Source organism: Rhea americana, unplaced genomic scaffold (genome assembly GCF_003343005.1).
Source record: "Rhea americana isolate MKP2758 unplaced genomic scaffold, rheAme1 scaffold_437, whole genome shotgun sequence".
NCBI classification, from domain to species: domain Eukaryota; kingdom Metazoa; phylum Chordata; class Aves; order Rheiformes; family Rheidae; genus Rhea; species Rhea americana.
The window spans coordinates 1-20,323 of record NW_028186576.1 but is presented as its reverse complement, the minus strand read 5'-3'; the positions used below and the strand labels follow the sequence as shown (position 1 = coordinate 20,323).

Here is a 20,323-nt window from a genome sequence, read left to right as displayed (position 1 = left end):
CATTTTGAAACTGAGTGTATGCTTCAGTGTTTCGCTGAATCAAGATCTCCATGCAACCCCATTATTTCTAAAACATGTTACTGTGCTGTACTGGGTAGTTAASTATTTTCTATAGAAATGAGATACTTAGGTATTTAGGAAAATTCCTGCTACACCTCTAGGAATCTGCTGTAAGAAGTTTAATCCTAAAGCCATTGGGAAGTCAGTGCTCACATCACTTGCATTATTTTCAATATGTTAAATCAGAGATTTGGCATGTTGGTTCTCCAAGCATATCCCTTGGCATTTTTCTCTTTTCTCTAGTTTCTCCAGTATTATGTAATGGGATCAAAAGCTCATGATTTATTCCAGGTACTGTCTCACCAGTGCTAGGAAAGCTGCGCCGTTTTCTCTCTTGGATGCATGGTTACATGATCATACAATCAWAGAATTGGTAAGGTTGGAAGGGACCTCTGGAGATCATCTAGTCCAATCATCAAACAAGCAGTCCATACAGTGATTGAATCCACGACCTTGGCGTTGTTAGCATCATGCTCTAACCAACTGAGCTAAACCTAACCCCAAAACGCTGAGCCAGGCAGGAGTCGAACCTACAGTCTTCTGATCCGTAGTCAGACGCGTTATCCATTGCGCCACTGGCCCTGACTGTGCAGCCAGCACATCTGTCTTATATTTAGTTTGGTTTTTGCTATCATTCCCCGGTGTTTCCTGGCACTGCTGCTTTCAGAGTAACCATCTTCTAATTTTTGATAGTATTTGTTTCCTCCTCAGTATTTTTCACAACTGCATGTCGTGTTCTTGCATTCTACAGTTGTTACCTCTTTAAGTCTCCTTGTAGTTTAACTTGCTTCTGCATATTTGCTGATACTTCTATTTTCATGTAACTGACAAATTTGATCTGTGACAAATGTAATCATTCTCTTAAAATAATCATGAACATTTAAATGCTAAGTGTCACAATACTACTTCCTGCATTAACGGAATCTTGTGTCTGTCAAACAATTTCTAATCCATTATGTGATACTGAATGTTTTATTTTCATTATAAATAGATAATGTGGTAGTATAGCACATGCATTATGGAACTTCATATATAAGGAACAACCTTTAGTTTTCCTTTTATTTACTAAATCTGTCAAAGTAGGTTGCTAAATTGATTTGTCATGCAATAAAGGCACACTTTTGCTATTTCAAAACCATACTGTAAATATTCATATAGGATCCATTTCAGATCCTACCAAAAGCAACAAGAAAGATCATTAGGCAGCTAAATAGGGCTGATATGAGCAACATATTGATAGTTTAATCATATACTGAAGGACCTATGAACTAACCCATGGGTTTGTACATGCATAGTGCCATATGGAAATACCTTGGCAAGTCTGTCTAAACTAGCTCAGCAGTTAAAAGTAGGTGCATTACAGCAGCTTTCAAGTCAGGAAAACTCAGCCAAAAAGCAGTGTATATACAGGCATAGTCATGCATGCACTTCTGAAACAGCTCTCTATGGTACCTTTGACAAGTATTAGTGACTTTGTTTCATTTTGCACTAAGATGGACTGGAAACACTCCCACATACTCTATTTCATTTGAGGAGTGGAAACATCACGACTGTGTCTAAAGCGCCTGCGCTTTCAGCTCAAGCAGAGCATCARTAAGGTGATTTCTGGTATTCAAGTGGCTTGAAAAAAGCTAGCTCAATTATTGCATGACAATTACAGTGCCAAATACCTTTTCCTATTGTAATCAGTACCTCACTGGACTTTCCTCCTCTGTAATTAGCTGTTTSTGTATTGCATGTAATTCCCATACAGCTCTAGAAAAATGGATAGCTTTTGAGAGTGAAGGCGGATGGAGAACAAGAAGAGGGCAGAGTGTAATACAACAAACGCTTCAAATTCAGTACATTCCTTAGAGAAAGCTACACATGTCCCTTTGGACCAGTGCTACTTATAAAAAAAATTATTTTTACTAAAACCAAAATGATCACAGAATGCAAAGAATAGAACTGGMGTTTGTTTAACATACCTTATCAACACTTCCAAAGCACAAACTCAGACAATGAATTTTCAGTTCATTCCTTCTGTTTTTTGAACAACTGAATACAAAACTACATTATATTTTTATTTTTAAATTCTTCATTAGCTGAACAATGTCCTTATTAGCAGTGCTCTTACTGTGCTCTTCTTTCTCATTTATGTGAGCAGTTCCTTACTCAGCACATCTTAACAACATAGGAAAAACTGTATTTTCTATTCTGAATCTCACAGTCTGGGGCACAACACTGCAGACAAATGATGCAAGAAGGAGGGAAGCCAAGGGAAAGGACTGAGAATATGATCTACCTCCTCTTGCTGTCAAGGATTTCAGAAAACTTGAGCTGTTATCTTTAATGCCTGCCACACATATCACAGCCCCTAGAGGTGGACCAGAAATGGTGATCTGAAGGTTAGACGAATACTAATGAATTGTGTCTCTGAACTCTTCCATGCTAATGTGTTTGACTTGACTGCAGCCTCCCTTGTTACCATCATAACAGCTCTACYTAGCATAATGTTGGCTACTCTTTGTTTAAAGTGATAACTTACACTGTAATTGCTTGGAAGAGAATAATTGTGAGAACTCAGCATTTTGACAAAGTGTAAGGTAAAAGTCAGACACAGAAGGGTCTGAAGTCTGATGGGTCTGAAGACAAGATTTTTTACAGCATCTATGTTGTTTTCTGTGCTTTTGGATGCAGAAGACAGGGAGAGRAGCAGAGTGTTATGTGTCTCTGCTCAGCCTGTGGGTTTAAAGTGAACACTCCAGCCATCATGCAGAATGCAAACAGAAGGGAACAGAAAGCCACAACACTGTGTCCACGAACTGCAAGGGAAATAGAGATGGAGGGAGTGTAGGGAAGGTTAAACAATTTTCCTTGCCATCTCTAAAATGCATGCTCTGGCTAAAATTATCTCAAGTTCCCCAACAGAAACTGCTAAGCTGCAGAGCCAGAATCCTTAAGAAACACCATGGTCTTCCTCTCTTTCTGCACCACTCAGGAATATGATGGGAGGTGGGCATTATGTGACTGGTTCCCAGCTTACACCCTGATTTTAGAGGCAGTAAGTAGTAAAAGAGCACTCACTGTACAAACTTCAGAGAGTTTCTCTATCTGCTTTGCGCTATTGAGTTACATGTGATGTGAAAGTTAACATACATTACAGGTAACTGAACCTAGTCTTGAAAAAGGGTGTTGACCAGGTGCCACAGGGCTGCCAGACCTCATAATTTTTCTACTGGCTTGGGCCCAGTAACCAAGTAATCCCACATCTAACTCCTACCTCCTCTCAAATAAGGTCTCTTCTGCTCCCTGTTCTGTCCAAAGTTACTCCTCGCACCAGAGCAGTACAGATACTTGACAATATCTCCCCCCATCCTTTTTTTTCCTAAAGAGGTGTGCAGAAATATGTGTACTATTTGTAATAATTATTATGAAGAATTCCATTTATTAGGATGATAAAGGAATGGCTAGTAAGAGTTAACTCAGGCTTATGGTACTGAATAGGAGGACAAATGGTACCTGCAGGTAATCCTGTTCTGCAGCTAAAAATAACAGGGTTTTATATTTCCTTCTCCCCCATTTTAATTTTGATCATTATCTGTGTTATGGAGTTGCAAAGCAAAAGTTTGGAGTGACAGTTGTGGTTGTCGTACATCTTGCTAATATTCTCTTCTTCAGATCACTCAGGGTTATGAGACTGCTGAAGGCATTTGCCCTACTGTGCCTAACTTCTACTATCTGTATTTTACATCTAAAAACAGTCCTGATTACAGGTTGATAAATTTTGGAAGCTGGCATCAGGAACCCACAAGGAAACAAATCAAATGCTGGTTCTTTGGAGCTGTGATTCCTGCCTGCTTTTGGATGGGAGATGAGAGGCACCTTTGACATTCAAGGCATCTATTGGGAGTCAATTTTGAGCTTGAGTGTGCCTGCAAAGGGATTTGGCCAGTTCTTGAAGCACTTATAATAATTGCAGTAAACCACTTTTTGGACTTACCAGTTTCCTCCATCGGTCTATCAGACAATCTGTCTATCTAAAATTTTTTATGATTATTTTCTGGATTTTATTTAGAAGGGTATTAGATGGAAAGAGATAATCCACTATCTCTATGGTAGATTAGAATGGTACATTACTGAAGAAATTCTTTGCAATTTGGTGAAACAGTCATCTCTCAACTTCTCAGTGCAGACTGGAGGCCACACTACAATTTCTTTGCCAATTTGGGTACTAGCRTGTGACTCATCAAGGGATACTTCCATAAGAAAACTGCTACAGTGGGGTGAGCTATCAATCTACACAAAGATATCATATCAAGTATGGATTGAGTAGTAAGTCCTGCGGCAACAGGTCATGGATCAGTGTGTGTGAGATATATGTTATAGTCTGCAGACGGAATACTCAGAGATGATAGGATAAATCTGTTCAACTAGGCAATGTATCTATATGCCTAGCCTCTAGGAAAGATTTGGAAACTACTCAGGAGTCTTTCCTGGGATAGGAGGAGAGACTTTCATGTGGCACGTGCCCAAGTCTATATAAAAGTGGCATTATATTCTATTTTCTACTGAAGTATTCTGCTTTCTAATACACTGAAACTAAAAGAGAGATTTGAGGAAGGAATTTCTCTTGAGAAGCTGGAGAATAGAAATGTTTGATTCATGGTCTGGTTAGGCCTCTTAAATATAGGAATTAAATTCTAATAGAAAAGTGGGTCTAACAAAGGAAAGATGAATTGCACTTTGTGAGTTACTACGAGAACAATTCTCAAGTGGGCTAGATTAACAAAGCCACAATTTAGTAAAATTGTATCCCTTGTAATCTTGTCTTTTATTTTTTGTGTGCTAAGACCATGAATTTTGTGCTGTAAGCCAACCATCTCTGAGAAATATATACTACTTTTGTGCAGTCACACAAAGCTATAGACACTACTTGTCATTATATACTTCTGGATAAGTAAATCCAAAGGCTGTTCTCTGAAAGACTGTAAAAATAGGGGTGACCATAAGGGAAACAGCTAGAATAAATGAAAAATACATTCTTGGACATTGAGAAGTAAAGTTTGGGATGAGTAATAAAGAATGGCACGGGTCAAAGGACAAAAAATACATAAATACTGCTCAGGCTTCAGGTTAATACTGATTTTCAAATAGGTTTGAGCCCCATAACAAGAAATGGAAACTGAGGAGACACTCATTCCACCCACATGATTATTTGTCCACTTTCTTGCCACCACAAGACTAAAGTTTTCTTAAACCGTTGCTACTACATTCCATGACCCAAGAGGAGAAATAAAAATTTTCACAGAATTATTGAATAGTTGAGGATGGAAAGGATCCCTGGATGAAGGGATTGATGGCACGGACTCCTGATAGGTTCTGATCAGAAGACGTTTATCCATATCAGAAGGCAAAATATACATATCGATACAGTAAGCACGAGTTGTGCACGTGACATACGCAGCGCAGTGATTGGGTATACAGCGATAAGCACGCGCTCCAGCTACTAAAGCGATTGGTTATGTCCCTTGATACAGTTTTCTCACAAGCAGACACCATGGTTATCTGCTTGGCTCATATTCTGCGTTCTTGTTCTGTGTTTCTCACACCTGCCTCTAGTCTCAGTTGAAGGACGGGTTGCCTAGCTCAGTGTCTAACGAACCCCACAATTCCCCCTCTTTTATTTTCAAGCGGCCACACGTCCTTCAGCATGCCCTCTATCATGCGTTGCAAGCATTGCAATAAGCARTGAATAAGCAGCATTAGAGTGCAAATAACAAGCAACATTAAAACACTGAGTTTAACAAGTTCTTTCACCTATCCTACGATTTCTAGGCCAGAGAGCCAACTATCGATACTAAACGAGCTGTGTTGTAGCTCACTCGTTAATTGTTGGAGATGCTGTACCTGTGTAAAGATGGGATGGGAGTGATCGGACAGGTTCATACAACGCATGCCTTCAAACCCATCACATCCATGTCATTGAACAAGCAATAAAAAGTTGGTTTTATCAGTATCACAAAAGTCTAGGTTATCAGCACAGTTGGTCGCATAAGCCTGAGTGCTGCGCTTTTCTCGGCAATGGGCTCGGGTACTGTTTAAGACCACAGTATCAGGAATGAGACCAGTTTTTGGTTGTGTAATTGCACCAAAATGTGGCATTGCGATAGAGCGCAAGCATAGCATTTACAGCTTGTTTGGTGGTCTGGTTCTGGCCTGTGTAATTAAAATCGAGACAGGCATCCACTCGCACAGTTCCCAAAATGTCCARTTCCTGTGGCTCCCAAGGGGCGGGCAGGAGATGGGCCGCCCAACCGTCCCAGTTGTCAGCCGCCGTCTGAGAGGYATTGAGGAGGTCACTCACTGGTGATGAGAGATGGATCACCATGCCCCAACTTCTGAGGGGTACACCCACAAGACACGTTGTGAATGGGCTGGTCAGTGTTGCCAGTGATAGGCATAAAGACTGTTGTCCTGTCATGCTGGCGAGGGTGACCCAAACATTTGGGCTTGGGGAGACAGAGAGCCATGCTGAACCACAGGCGATGATGGCAGCGAGGAGGACGAGGCCAGGAAGGGTCGAACTCCCTGTACCGGGACCCATCACGGCCCGTGACCTGTGGAAACACAAGCATACCCTCGGCCCCATGTGATTAGTCAGTGAGGTAGAGGTGCTTTGCAAGGTGTTAGACAATCCAACAATGCCCACCAGGCCCCCGGACGGTGTAACTGTGGGCCAAGTAGCTGGCCAATCTGACAAGGAAATGACGGTCACATCTGCTCCAGTATCTATAAGCATGGTACATTCGATGTGTAACGGGTGATGCTGTGTATTATGCACCGTGATAGAAAGCGTTGGTCACTGCTGTGCGAAATCAGTGGCCCAAAAAATGGCTGGGGCTCCTGTGGAGCCAAACCCAGCAGATCCTCTTTTCCTGTTAGTTGTTCTGGGTACTATAGCTTTAAACAATATTAATTGGGCAATCCGAGTGTCCTTGGGCACAAACAGTGGAGGMAACAGAGTCCATGCCATTGCGTGAATCTGCCCTTCATAATCAGCATCAATCACACCAGGTAGGATAAACAGCCCTGCCAGGGTCGTGCTTGAGCATTGGAGCCGACTCTGTTACAGGCCTCTATCATTTCAACTAGGGAGGCTTTTGGAGACATAGCTTGCAGGACCTTTTTACAATCCATACTAACGTTTTCTACTGCTAGCTTTAATATCAGCACCTCTTTTGCTTCTCGGTTATCAACTTGTTTATCTAATGCATCCCGGAGGCGGTCACTAAAGAGCATATACGGCTCTGCAACTTCCTGGAGTATTTTCATAAAAGAATGAGTTGGCTTCCCAGTCTCTGGGATTTTTAACATAGCTTGTAAGGCTAGAGACRCAGACTGCCTTAAAACCTGCGGATCTAAACAGGCTTGAAGCTGCGGGTCCTCTAGAGGCGCTTGTCCCAAGAGCTGCAGCAACCCAGCAGTTATACATGGATCACTGACGGGTCTATCCACTGACGGAGGAACAGCATAACATAAATCTCGCCACTTTTGTTCCCATAAAAGCTTCTGTGTCAGGGTTAGAATCATTGCTGCCAGCTGACAGAGATCATATGGTGTTAAGAGCTGTCCCATCAGAACATTTTCTAGCAATGACTGAGAAAAAGGGGCRGATAAGCCCCACGTGATCACCGTTTTCCGTAATTCTTTAATCAAATCCCACTGAAAAGGAACGCGCTCATTAGGGCCCTGTTGCCGGACCTGGACTGGGAATGCCAGGCACGGGTCATCCCCAGCGGCTGCCACATCACGGTGCAATTGTGCCCAATGGGTCCGGGGGTCAAACCCCCCTAAATCCATCCTTGTTGGCTCTGGCGGCAGCGCAGGGGTCTCTGGTTGACAAGGTGCCTCAGCCCCCCCCTTCTCCTGCGTGAAAGACGGCAGCAGAGGGGGACCACAATGCGCCTGTGGTGGCAATTCTGTATCTAAATCTGTGAGGTTAGCGTTTAACAGCGGGGCTGGATGGTCCCCCAATAGTTTAAGAGCTTTCGCAGCTTCAGCCTCAGCTGCTTTTTTTTTTTTTTTTTAAGAGCTTTCACACCTTCCTTTTTTCTTTTTTTTTTTCTTTTTTTTTCCATGTTCGCAAAGTCTCTATTATCAAATGCCAAGTCATCATTACATCCCGGGCGGTCAAATCCCCCCGAGATGCAGCTTCCCAAACCATCTGACCTGCATTTTCCCATGTTTCAGGATCAAACACCGCCGATACCGTGGACGGGGCCCATTTTGCTTTTAACCATTTAAGTAAAAGTTTCACTACTTTCTCATCATAACTAACACCTTTCTTAGCTAATATCTGCAGTAACAACTTAACGATAGCTTCCTCTTCTGTCGACAGATTAGATCCCATAGTTACGCTCCAGCTGCTCACCTGTAAACGGTGATTGCCCGGGCTTCTTGCTGCAGTCCTGCTGCGAGCAATTCGTTCAGCTGGAGTCCCTTCCGGACGCTCCTGTCAGCGCTTGTTCGACCCTATCACGTYGGGGTCACCATTTGAAGGGATTGATTGCATGGACTCCTGACAGGTTCTGATCGGAAGATGTTTATCCATATCAGAAGGTAAAATATACATATCGATACAGTAAGCACGAGTTGTGCACGTGACATACGCAGCGCAGTGATTGGGTATACAGCGATAAGCACGCGCTCCAACTACTAAAGCGATTGGTTATGTCCCTTGATACAGTTTTCTCACAAGCAGACACCATGGTTATCTGCTTGGCTCATATTCTGCATTCTTGTTCTGTGTTTCTCACAGCACACCTGCCTCTAGTCTCAGTTGAAGGACGGGTTGCCTAGTTCAGTGTCTAACAAACCCCACACCTGGAGACTGTCTGGTCCAACCCACTGCTCAAGTAGAGTCACCTAGATCAGACTGCCCAAGACCCTGTCCATATGGTTTTKGAAGGACATATGGATGGAGATACCACATCTTCTCTGGACAACCTGTTCCATGTTCAGTCATCCTCACAAGAAACAAGTCTTTTCTTGTGTTCAGCTGGGATTTCCTGTGTTTCAGTTTGTGGCCATTGCCTCCTGTCCTGCCACTGGGCCCTATAGAGAAGAGTCTGGCCTTATATGACCTCTTTACACTCTCCCATAAAGTATTTATAAACATTGAAAAGATCCTGATCCCAGCCTTCTCTCCTCCAGCCTGAACAGCCCCTCTCTTCATACGAGAAATGCTCTAGTCAAATCATCTTTGTGGCCCTTTGCTGAATTCCAGYAAATCCATATCTGTCTTGAACTAGGGAGCCCAGATCTGGACCCAGCACTCCACACGTAGGCTTGCTAGCACTGAGTAGAGGAGGAGGATCACCTCCCTCAACCTGCTGGCAATGCTCTGCCTATTACACCCCAAGATACCTTTATTACCTTTGCTATGAGGACACATTGCTGGCCCATGTTCAGCTTGCAGTTTTTGACTAACATAGGTCAATAAAATACCAACATTTTCCACAGAAATAAAGTACCATGTTTTGACCTCTAAAGTGTCAATGGGTTAAAAGGAATTCTCCCTTTTGAATAACTGAATTTGTGCTTTACCAAAACATGCTTTTTCTTTGTACTCTGGGTTTTCAGTACATACTCACTACACCCAGGAAAGACCGAGGACATCTTTTGTTCACACTCCGTATCTCAGAAATCATTCCTTAAAAGCTACTTTCATAACTATAAATGAACTTCCAGTGGATATGCAGCAAAACTTGATTTCCATAGACATTAGACATTTTTGTATTCCTAAAAAGAAATGATTCTTTAGATGCTCCTCAGGCATGGAATAAAGATATGTTTTATGGAATAGTTCCATATTGCTGTATTCCTAAAGTATCTTTAAGAGAATCTCTTCTTTTTTAATGAACTATGTCCTTAGTTTCAAAAGAAGCACTGAATTAGCATTACCACTGAAACATACCCATAATTGGATCACTTTGATTCTACATCTCAGTCAGTCAAAAACACAAAAAGCAGACCTTTCTTATAGGAAAATTTTAAGGACAGGGTTTGGAGTTTGAGAAATGCATGCAGGAACTATTAAGCAATGATGAGTTATTTAAAATGTTTCTTAGGCATCTTTATCCTTGCTGTCACATTAGTTAATTATCTCTGAGCATAATTTCACAAAGATTAGGTGGTTTATTTTGAGTCATTTTCCTAAAAATATCTACATCTTTAAGAACTTCATCAGGTAACTGCAAAGTTCATAGACTCAGTCATAAACCTGATAGACCTCTTGGTCCTGATACAGTGTCCATTTAAATCAATACAAAGTTTCTTAGACTTCTCAGTGGATATCATGGCCTGCATAACTTCAGGATGCCCTTAAGACAATATAGAATATAATGAAGGCCAATAAAGTAAGCAAAATCTGTCAAATGAGCCACATAATTCAAACTCAGCTTGTAAAAACACTTATTTAAATTGTTTGTCTTGTGCTATGTCATCTCTACACTTTTTACAGAAAATGACAGATAAGAATGCATTATTCACAAGTTTTCACATATTAATTTATTAAAATTATGATGCAGATAATGTTGTAAACATATATTCACCGAAGAAATAGACCACTCTATATACTTTTGAGATACTTAATAGCCCAAAGGATTTTGAATTCCAAGACGGTTATAACCAGGTTTCTCAAGAACTTAAGTTCTTTATCAATATTCAACCACCAGGTACTCTCCAGGATTCCCCACGTACCTACCACTGAATTTTATCATCTATATGGTCCTGTATCCTACAGTTTTCTCTGCTATGAAGAGATCAAGGTTAAAAAGCAAATGAGCTGTCAAGGCAGTCTACAGCATTGTATGACTTTGACTGAGGCTCAGTCGGGAAACACTATTTGCTGCTGATAAGGATGATATACTGTCAGTAAGAGCTATGGAGTTAAGAGTTACTGACCAAAATGCAGAACACAGCCCATTGAAACTACCTCATCACATAGCAAGCATCAATCACTTTTACATCCCTCTTCCCATTTTCTACTTTTGGAAAGAGAACTTGCCAAGGTTTCATGCTACTCAGAATTAAAAAGAACTATATCTGGCATTCATCCTAAGGTTGGTGGAAATGACTCAAATCTTTGTAATGGCTTGATACACGACTCAGATCCTGCACTGTAAGGAGGATGATAGTATGTGGAAATAAGCATCAGAACTAAAACTGGTTTTGGAAGCTTAGGTCTGAATTTCCTGACTTTGATTGCTTGGAAGATAGTTATTAGTTTATTGTAGATATTATAAATATTTTCATGCATATCTACATTTCCTGATTCCATCCTAAATGAAATCAGGAAATGCCAACAGTTAAGAGAAGTGACATTTACTAATGCCACTAATGGAACAAAAGGCTCGCCATTGGGTATGGTAGAGACTGTAAGCAAAGCTTTGCATGCTGATCCAAAGAAAATGTAAATCCTGCATTTTCTGAGATTCCTAGGAGTCTCTCTTTATTGAAATATTCTCTCATGCATATTTCAGCCATGAACTTTCTTCATACAAGTGGAAGTGTCTAGTACGTTAAGGTATCAGCATGCTAGAGTGAGAGGGGTGAAAGGAATAGAAGGGCTGTGCTACAGCCACAGGAAGGAAAAACGAATGTCAACGTCAGAGTGTGTGCTTATCAGAAGTAAGAATTTAGTGATGCGTATCACTAGATACTACAGTAGCAAGAACTTAGATGTATATTTTATATGTAAACATGATTTCAGGTTTTCAATCAAAAATCTCAGTTTAAGAKGAGCCTTCACTTTTTAAAATCTGTCAGAATTAATTCTATATATGTGAGCTTAAACATTCATTACGTTTGCAGAGATTTCATGTTCTTCAACATTTATTAGTAGTTATTCATAATATGACAGTTTCTGTCATAATTCAGACACATTAGTGCAAAAATGTAAAAAAAAGAGAAATAAAATTCAAAAGAGAAAATGACAGTTACAGTGATGGAAAGGAGATAAGTGATAGATTTAAAGAAACTCTCTGGACATCTATAATTTTCCCTTTTAACACTTTGTCTTTAAGCCATACTTCATTTAAGATGCTACCATGGCTTGATCTGAAGTGCATAATTTATTGAATACTGACATTTTTTGTAAGATTTATTTTGTTGTTTTGCAAGTCATGTACAATCTTGCAGCTCTATGTCTTGCTTGTAAAATAATAATAAAAAAAMCTTTATGTTTACTGGAGCAGTGATCAAACCATGAACATTATATGCCACATCTAGTTTAAAGTGTAAATATGAATGCCCAATTTATCTAAAATTAAATCACTCATCCAGAAGGATGATCCATCAAGGAGTTTTGATTAGATCTAACAAACTAGCACAACACACTTGATGGGATAGTAAACAAAAGAAGGGAAATTTGTTTTGCCTATTGTATCATTCTATACCTCCAGAAAAATATTTCTTCCTTATTCTACGAGGTGACAGACATAGGTAAAGGGAGACTACGGAAACCCAGATGGAAACTTGGTGTACTCTGGAAGCTGACTGTTTAATTCATATTCATCTTCTGTATTAAATCAAGATGGAGAAAGTTAGATATTCTGTATTTTCAGAATGCAATTAACATAAGTCTCTTCGAAACAAATTAGTAGAAATATTTTAAGTAAACAAAGTGATGAATAATTACAGTGAAAAGGCTAGTCCTTATGGCCATCATAAAATACTCAGCAAATTATACGATCAAAGAGAACTAGTAGATAACAATGTAAACCATAAAATACAGGCACAGAAATTGTTTGTAATTTTCAGTGTATGATTCAGACCAAAGATTTAGGGAGATGAGCTTACTTTTCTAAACTTGTTGATTATGATAGGCTTTATATTTACAGACCTTTTATCTAAGAACACTTATTTAAATACAAATGCTAAGACCAAAGCGTGATAGCAAAATAAGCCTATCAATTGCATCTTATGCAGAAGTATTATGAAGAACAGATAAAATATTTCTATGGAATACAATGTTACTGTTAAGGCACGTTTTCTAAACTTAGGAATACATCAACATAGTTTTCTTGTGCATCTCTTTTTCACATGCCTGTAGGTACATATCCAGAAAGATACATACATACCACAGCTATTTCAGTTGAAAGACTTGTGAGTTACATTTCCTCTCTCTAACATCGTCAGATTTCTGCTCTTGATGCATTTCTTGTATGTGACACTTTGTGGTCCTGTCATTTGTGATGGCATTATTAGAAGTTTCTTTCTTTCCCCTCTTAGATAATCAGTTTAAAAGATCTTTTTTGAAAAGCTTCATAACACATTAAAGAACAAACAAAAAATCAGCATTATAGTCATCCAACACCAATAATTCCCACAGGAATAGGATTCTCACTTTCTTTTCTTCCCCAAAATGCCCATTCATCAGCTTGTGATTGCATAATCATCACACCTTTTTCACAGAACTGGTAATTGTGGCAGCCTTTAGATGGTGGTTTAATGGTTTATAGCTTACCAAACTTCCCCCCCACACACTGAGAAAACTAATCAAGGCATCAATAAAATTTCATTTTTATACAATGCAGTCAAAAAGAAAAGAAAACTATCGCAAGTTATCTTCTCACACAGTAGCTTGAATGTTTTACTTTGTTGTGGGATTATTGAATAAAATTTTCTACACACAGGCAATATGGAACATTAAACAGCTAAAAATGCAAGTATGTCTTTCTTCACACATTTGCAGGAAACTAGGAGTTGAATAACATTATTGCTAGTATTTTTAAGACAGAAGTAGAATGAAAAAGAAAGTGATACTGGATGCCTTACATTTCTGTGTCTAATTTCAGATGTCTAAAAGGCCTCAAATTTCCAGATGACTCTGTTTATCTTCCCTCAGAAAACATTTCATTGCTAAGGCACATGAAGTCAGACAGCTAACTGAGTTAGTCAAGTCACTGTGATTAGCTTTGACATTTCATGTTAAATACTAAATATGCATTCAAGTTTCCAATTCTTAAATTCATCTAAAACACTATAAAAATAAGAAAATTAATATTGGTTCATTGGAATACATTCTATTCATGTAGCTATGAAAAAACACAATTTATGAGGAAATTTCAAATACTAACTTCACAGTCTGTGCTAATGACTTGGAATAGGGCATGTGTTTATAACACAAAATAGTTGTCAAACAATATAAGCCTTACATCGTTTTGTAGAACCACGCAGATCCCAATAGGCAGGTGAAAATAGAACGAAGAAGGAAGAAGGTGAAAAACACCAAGTCATTGTCAGAGAAAGAGTTAAAACTAATACTCTTAATTTTTTTCTCTCTTCTTTTTTACCATAGATCATACCTTTCTAGAGACTACCATTAAATATAATCCTGTATACTAAAATGTGAATCTAATAAGTCAGTTTCATCTGAATATTTTACATTCTGTATATTAAATGCTAATATCTCAATACTAGTTAGCAAACACTATTAGAAAAAATGTTTTCTGTAGGAGACAATGAATCTCTCACCAACATCATGTTCTGCTTCAATTCATTAATGAAGTCTAATTAATTAAATCAATATCATTCCTCAGAATGGACAAAGTAATGCTTAACAATAGTCTGCTGAGCTGTAACATTCATCTTAGCTCATAGACTGTGATGATCTGAAGAAGTGCTTTTATTAACAAGATTTTTTTGCAAGTGGTATATAGATTGGCTTTACAATATGCCAAACTGGAGAAAAGATTAATGAATCTCCTGTGTTCTGAATATTGATTTGTAATTTATATGAGGAAAAGTTATTTAAATTGAAGGGATAATGATTCAATCATTCAAATCAGAGGTTATCATTTTTGCAGTCCTTTCAGCACTTCATTTTTCTTTTGCAAAACATTTTTCTTTTATCACATTTCCGGTAAGTCATCAGTATATACTCTACAGAAGATAATTATCTTCAATATATTATGATATTACAATCCAGATTTACAAATTTGTGTATACTATGTTGACTTGAAAGATCTGGCCTCTGGATCCTCTAAATCTAAGTTACCACAAATGATACATGAGCCTCCACCTCCCCGCAACTTGAACTCCCCCTTCTCCAAAACACTTAATGCATTTAAACTGCTACTGCCTACTGCAGTCTAAAAAACCCTCATCTTGCATTAAGAATCTCTTTTCCTTAAACCTTTAGAGTCCCTAGGTGTCTTGCTCCTTCAACAATCTATTTCTTTAGTCAACAAAGATGATCTCCCTTTCACAGCGTCAAATTCCACATAACAATTTTGGAGAAGGATAGAAAACACCTTTGAAATCAGCAGGGAGAGGGAAAACTCTAATTTTACTGAACTAAGAAAAACACAAATGATGGTGGCAAATTGTGTGAGCTACTTCAGGGATTTCCTGTGTACCTCTTGCTAAATAAACTGAATAAAATTTTCAGCTTGGATTGCAACTAGCATTTTGCAGTGGTATGCTGCCACAAAGCTGCTATGGTGCAGAGTGGCTAGGAAGCATACGGACAGGTTCTGCCATCTTTACTTCCATCACTTAGCACCGGACTGTAAATGCAACAAGATTATACATATAAGAAAACAAGATTATACATATAAGAAATCTCTATTCAGCTACAATTTTTTTTGCTATGTTTTTCAAGAGCTTAAAGTCTGAAAAGTGAAGTTTTTATCAAGTAATCTAAAAATCTTTAAATTATCCCATCAAATCCTTTTGTTTTAACAGATGCTTTAATCTACAAAAAACTTGCAATATTTGATATTACAAATTTTTTAACACTATCAGTGCAGCACAGTACAAAATATATGTGAATCATCTGACAGGCCTGATCTAGTGAGCAGAGGATGTAAATCAAGCTATCTCTGGGAGTACTGGTCTATTTAAGCATAAGCCAGATTGCACTGAACTTAAAGTTGATGTTATTCCCCATTGTGTTGCTGCATCATTTAGGATCCTTCTATAATGCTTCTGCTAGCAAAGGAAGACAATGATAGAATAAAATCAGTGAGCATTTTAAAGGACAGCTCTAAGATGATGAATGAGAATTTCCCTGTGGCAAAAAGGTAGTGACAAAGTAAGAATCTCGATGGACCTTAAGTGGCTGAACGAGGCAAAAAAATAAGATTTATGCTTCTCACGTTTGGTACTATTGTTGTTCACAAGCCTACACTTTAGGTTTAGAGGTACACTTAAACATCAGGCAGTGTCACATACTGCAGTACACTCACACTGCCAAATTCCAAGTATATTAAAAATAGGCATCTAAAAGCTCCTGGGTTTGATTTCAATGGGAGCAGTAAGTACTTATCACTGCTGAAAACAACCACTTTGATGTAAGTGTCCAACTTTTTATCGAACAGCCTACGTTTCAGTTTGAACTTTTTGTCCCAGGTTCATGGTCTCATTTGGGAGATGATGTTTTCAACATATTTGATGTGTTGAGAATAGAGATGTTCCAGTAGGGACACAAAAGTACAGACACAGTAATGGATGACACTTCTGCACAGGAAAATAGAGACGGAATGTGAAGCACGCTTTTCCAGCACACGGAAAAATAGGAGGAAATCAGACTTGCTAAAGAAAAGGGTCAAGTGCAAAAATGAGTTTGAATGTTTTGGCTGTATTAGGGAGGATAAATAACCTTGGGCAGCCAGAAAAGAAATGTATCTAAAGGGAGCCTAAATGTTTAGAGCTTGCTCCAAGCCCATGCTCTCCTACAAGCTGCCATAAGAAGCTGCCACCTTTAGGGTCCAGGAAGACAGGAACAGAGCATAGTATGTGGCTACTTGCAACATATTACTTATCCAGTACAAAGAGTATTACACTGTACTCCAGGTAACTGTGAGAGTGTATTTTGAATAGCTTTYTACAACATTTGCTATGTGAGTTTTTTCCAATAGCTTCTCAGTTTTAGGAGACATTATCTGACTGAGAGAAACATCCAGATAAATTGAGAGGTGATCTCACAGTGCCCACTTCCTCAAAAATGGTGATCTTATGAATATCAACAGCAGATGAACTGGTGCTTTATGTTTGAGCTTCTGCTTGTGTTTGGGCCTGTATTCTCCAAACCAAGTGATTTGAATCCATTTTCTCCATAATGTTTTGAAGAACAGAAATCAAACACCAGCATGTTCTCCTGCATGGCAGTTTCCCTACTAGGGAAGTCAGATCACTCACTCCAGGTTAAAGAAAAAGCCAAAAGTTAAGCTAAGTGGATGAAATGAGGCTAGATCGAAACACGAGCTCAAGTCTTGAACTTACCCATCAGGGTTGATTCTGTCTCCATTTTTGACAATGTTTATGAAGAGAGTTTAGACAAATGTGGAGATCTGCAGCAGCAGTTTCGAGAGGAGCTCATTTGAGCTATATTTTGCTGCAAAATCCACAACTGAACTAGAGAATAAATACTCTCAGGCTGAAAAAGAATAGTTGGCAGGGAGTATAAAGCACTCAACGCAGTATGCACTTGCACAGCTCCAAAATGCTCCATCTACTCTATAAAAAAGCAGCAAATGTACGACATCATTAATCAACAACCAGGATATAAATCATCACTCTGATGTATGTGTCCATTGAATAAATTTATGAGAAGTACTATTAAGGTGCAACTCATTATAGGAATGAAGATGATTGTTACCCAGGATGGCAAGGTACTATAAACCCTCAGGGACTGCAAATATAATAATCAGAAAGTACAAATACAGATTTTAAATTTATTATATATGAAACAAAATCATATATTACAACATATAAATATACATAAAATGTTGGTGAAAACTTTAGACCTCTAGCCCTATTGAGGGCACAGAGGAAATGGTTTCTCAGGGAATAGTGTTAGCGCAGTCCTGAATTTCCTTCGGTCTGCTCTTTACAGCCCCACTCCACATGGGGCCCAAGCCTTCATATCTCTCCTAYTCCTAGCTCTGAACCTAATCTCAGGCATGGTCTAAATCTGAGCCCATTAGACCCACTTCGGGTCTAGAGGAAAAAGCCGTCAAAGCAGGGATCTTACTACAGTCCTGCATCTGCTTTGCAATGCAATGATTTTATCTAGCTCCTCACTCAAACAGTAACATTAACCTCAGTCCTAGTCCAGACCTAATCACAAGTATGGCCTGAATCCGAACCACCATATGTATTTATTGATTAGAGGAAAAAGTAGTAGTGGCAGGCATATTTGTGGAATCTGCATCTCTGTTAGCAAGCCCAATGCAGCCTCACTGCACATGGGCGTGCAGGATGTACCTATCTCCTAACTCTAACCCTAACCCTAGTTCTGATCTCCAGCAGGGCAAGACCCTGAGCCCATCAGACCAATTGCTAAACCAAAGGAAAAAGTTGTGAGACTGATTTTCTTGCAGCCTTGCATTTCCTTTAGCATGCCCTTTGCACCCCGACTCCACATGGGATTAAGGATTTCTCTATATCCTAAAACTAAMCTCAAGTCTAAGCTGAACCCGAGCTCTAAACTCTGGCAAGATCTCAACCTGAACCCACAATACCCATTGTTAGCTCAAAGGAAAAATTTGTCATGGGAGGCACCTTGGTGTAGCCTTGCATCTCCTTTGGCATGCCCTTTGCAATCTAATTCCATGCGAGAATCAAAGATCTATCTATCTCCAAAACCTTAACACTAACCTTAATCCTATACCTAGCTCTAACCTCTGCCTGGCAGACTCTGAGCCCACCAGACCCATTGCAGGCCAAAAGGAAAAAATAGTCATGGGAGGGATCTTGATGCAGCCTTGAAACCTATTTGGCCTGCCCTTTGCAGTAGCACTCAATCTGGATCTCAAGGTTTTAGTTCTCTCCAAGATCTAAACACAAGACTAATTGAAACCCTAACTTTAGTTGTACTCTCCAGCATGGACAAACCCTGAGACAATCAAATCCACTTCTGCCCAAAAGAAGAAGTTGTAGGAGGGATCGTGGTGCAGTCTCGCATGCCCCTTACAACTTCACTCCACGTGGTGATCAAGGATTTATATGTCTCCTAACTGCAACACTAATCCTACCTCTAGCCCTAATCTTCTGCATGGCTGCAACCTGGGACCATCAGACCCATTGTTGAACCAAAGGAAAAAAGTTATCATGGGAAGTATCTTAGTGCACCTTACATCTCTTTTGGCACATCCTTTCCAACCCTACTCCGCTTGCTGATCAAGGATAGTTGACTCTCCCAAATCTAAACATAAGACTGGAACAGATCTCATTCTTGGCCAATCTTGAGCCTATCAAAAGCATTGAAGAACTAAAGGGAAAGGCTGTTGTAGGAGGCAAATTCATGCATCCACTCATCTCCTTTCCAATGCACTTTGCACTTTGACCCAACAAGAGGCAAAAGACTTTATCAATCTCCTAAGCATAACGTAACCCTCTGGCATGACTTTCATCTCAACCCACCAGATCCATTGCTGTCCCAAAGGAAAAAGTTGTCATTGGGAAACATCTTGGTGAAGCTATGCATCGACTTTGTCATGTCCTTTCAGCTTCAATCCACAATAGACTCAACACTTTATGTATCTCTGAATCCTAACCTTAATCTAACTCCAGCCTGATCTCTGGCATGGCTGCACCTTGAGCCCACTAGACCCACTGCTGCACTAAAGGAAAAAAATGTGTCATAGGGAGCATCTTAGTACAATCTCACATCACTTTCAGCAGGACCTTTTCAAAAACACTCCATATTCTGCTCAAAGATTACTGTGAATACTAACCCTAACAACAGAACTACTAACTGGCGCAGCTGCTACCTGAGCCCACAAGAACAAATAATGGCCAAAGCAAAATGTTGTCATGGGTAGAATTCTGGTGCAGCCACAAATCACATCTGGCATGCCCTTTCTAGCCCTACACCACATAAGGCTCCATGCTTTATGTATCTCTGAAGCCTAACGATACCACCAAAACTAGACCTAATCTAGGGAGCACTTGAACCCAGAGAAAACCAGACTCAGTGCTGAAACAAAAGAAAAAATGGTTGAGGGAGGAACCTTACTGCAGCTAAGCATCACCTAAAGCATGCCACTCCACATTAGGCTCCACATCACCTCCTAACACTAACCCTAACCCCAGCCCGAATTTCCAGAGGGGATGCACCTCACACCACCAGGCATACTCACGGACCAAAGGAAAMAGCTGTCCTGGCTGGCATCTKCCTGCACACACGCATCACCTCTCGCATGCCCTTTGTAGCCACACTCCACATTAGGCTCCACACTTCCTCTATCTCCTAACCCTAACCCTAACCCTA

At 39.7% G+C, this 20,323-nt stretch overlaps 1 protein-coding gene and 1 non-coding gene across 2 annotated transcripts; both read right to left on the bottom strand.

The window, feature by feature from the left end:
- Window positions 1–569: 569 nt before the first annotated feature.
- TRNAR-ACG (transfer RNA arginine (anticodon ACG)) lies at window positions 570–642 on the bottom strand. The gene has a single exon. It is a non-coding gene; the product is annotated as a tRNA-Arg (tRNA).
- Window positions 643–7,107: 6,465 nt separating this feature from the next.
- On the bottom strand, window positions 7,108–8,452 carry LOC146589744 (endogenous retrovirus group K member 10 Gag polyprotein-like). The gene is made up of 2 exons (XM_085315715.1): window positions 8,272–8,452; window positions 7,108–8,033 (listed from the first exon to the last, which is right to left on the bottom strand). The coding sequence occupies exons 1-2, from the start codon at window positions 8,450–8,452 to the stop codon at window positions 7,108–7,110; spliced, it is 1,107 nt and encodes a 368-aa protein (XP_085171841.1).
- Between the last annotated feature and the right edge of the window lie 11,871 nt (window positions 8,453–20,323).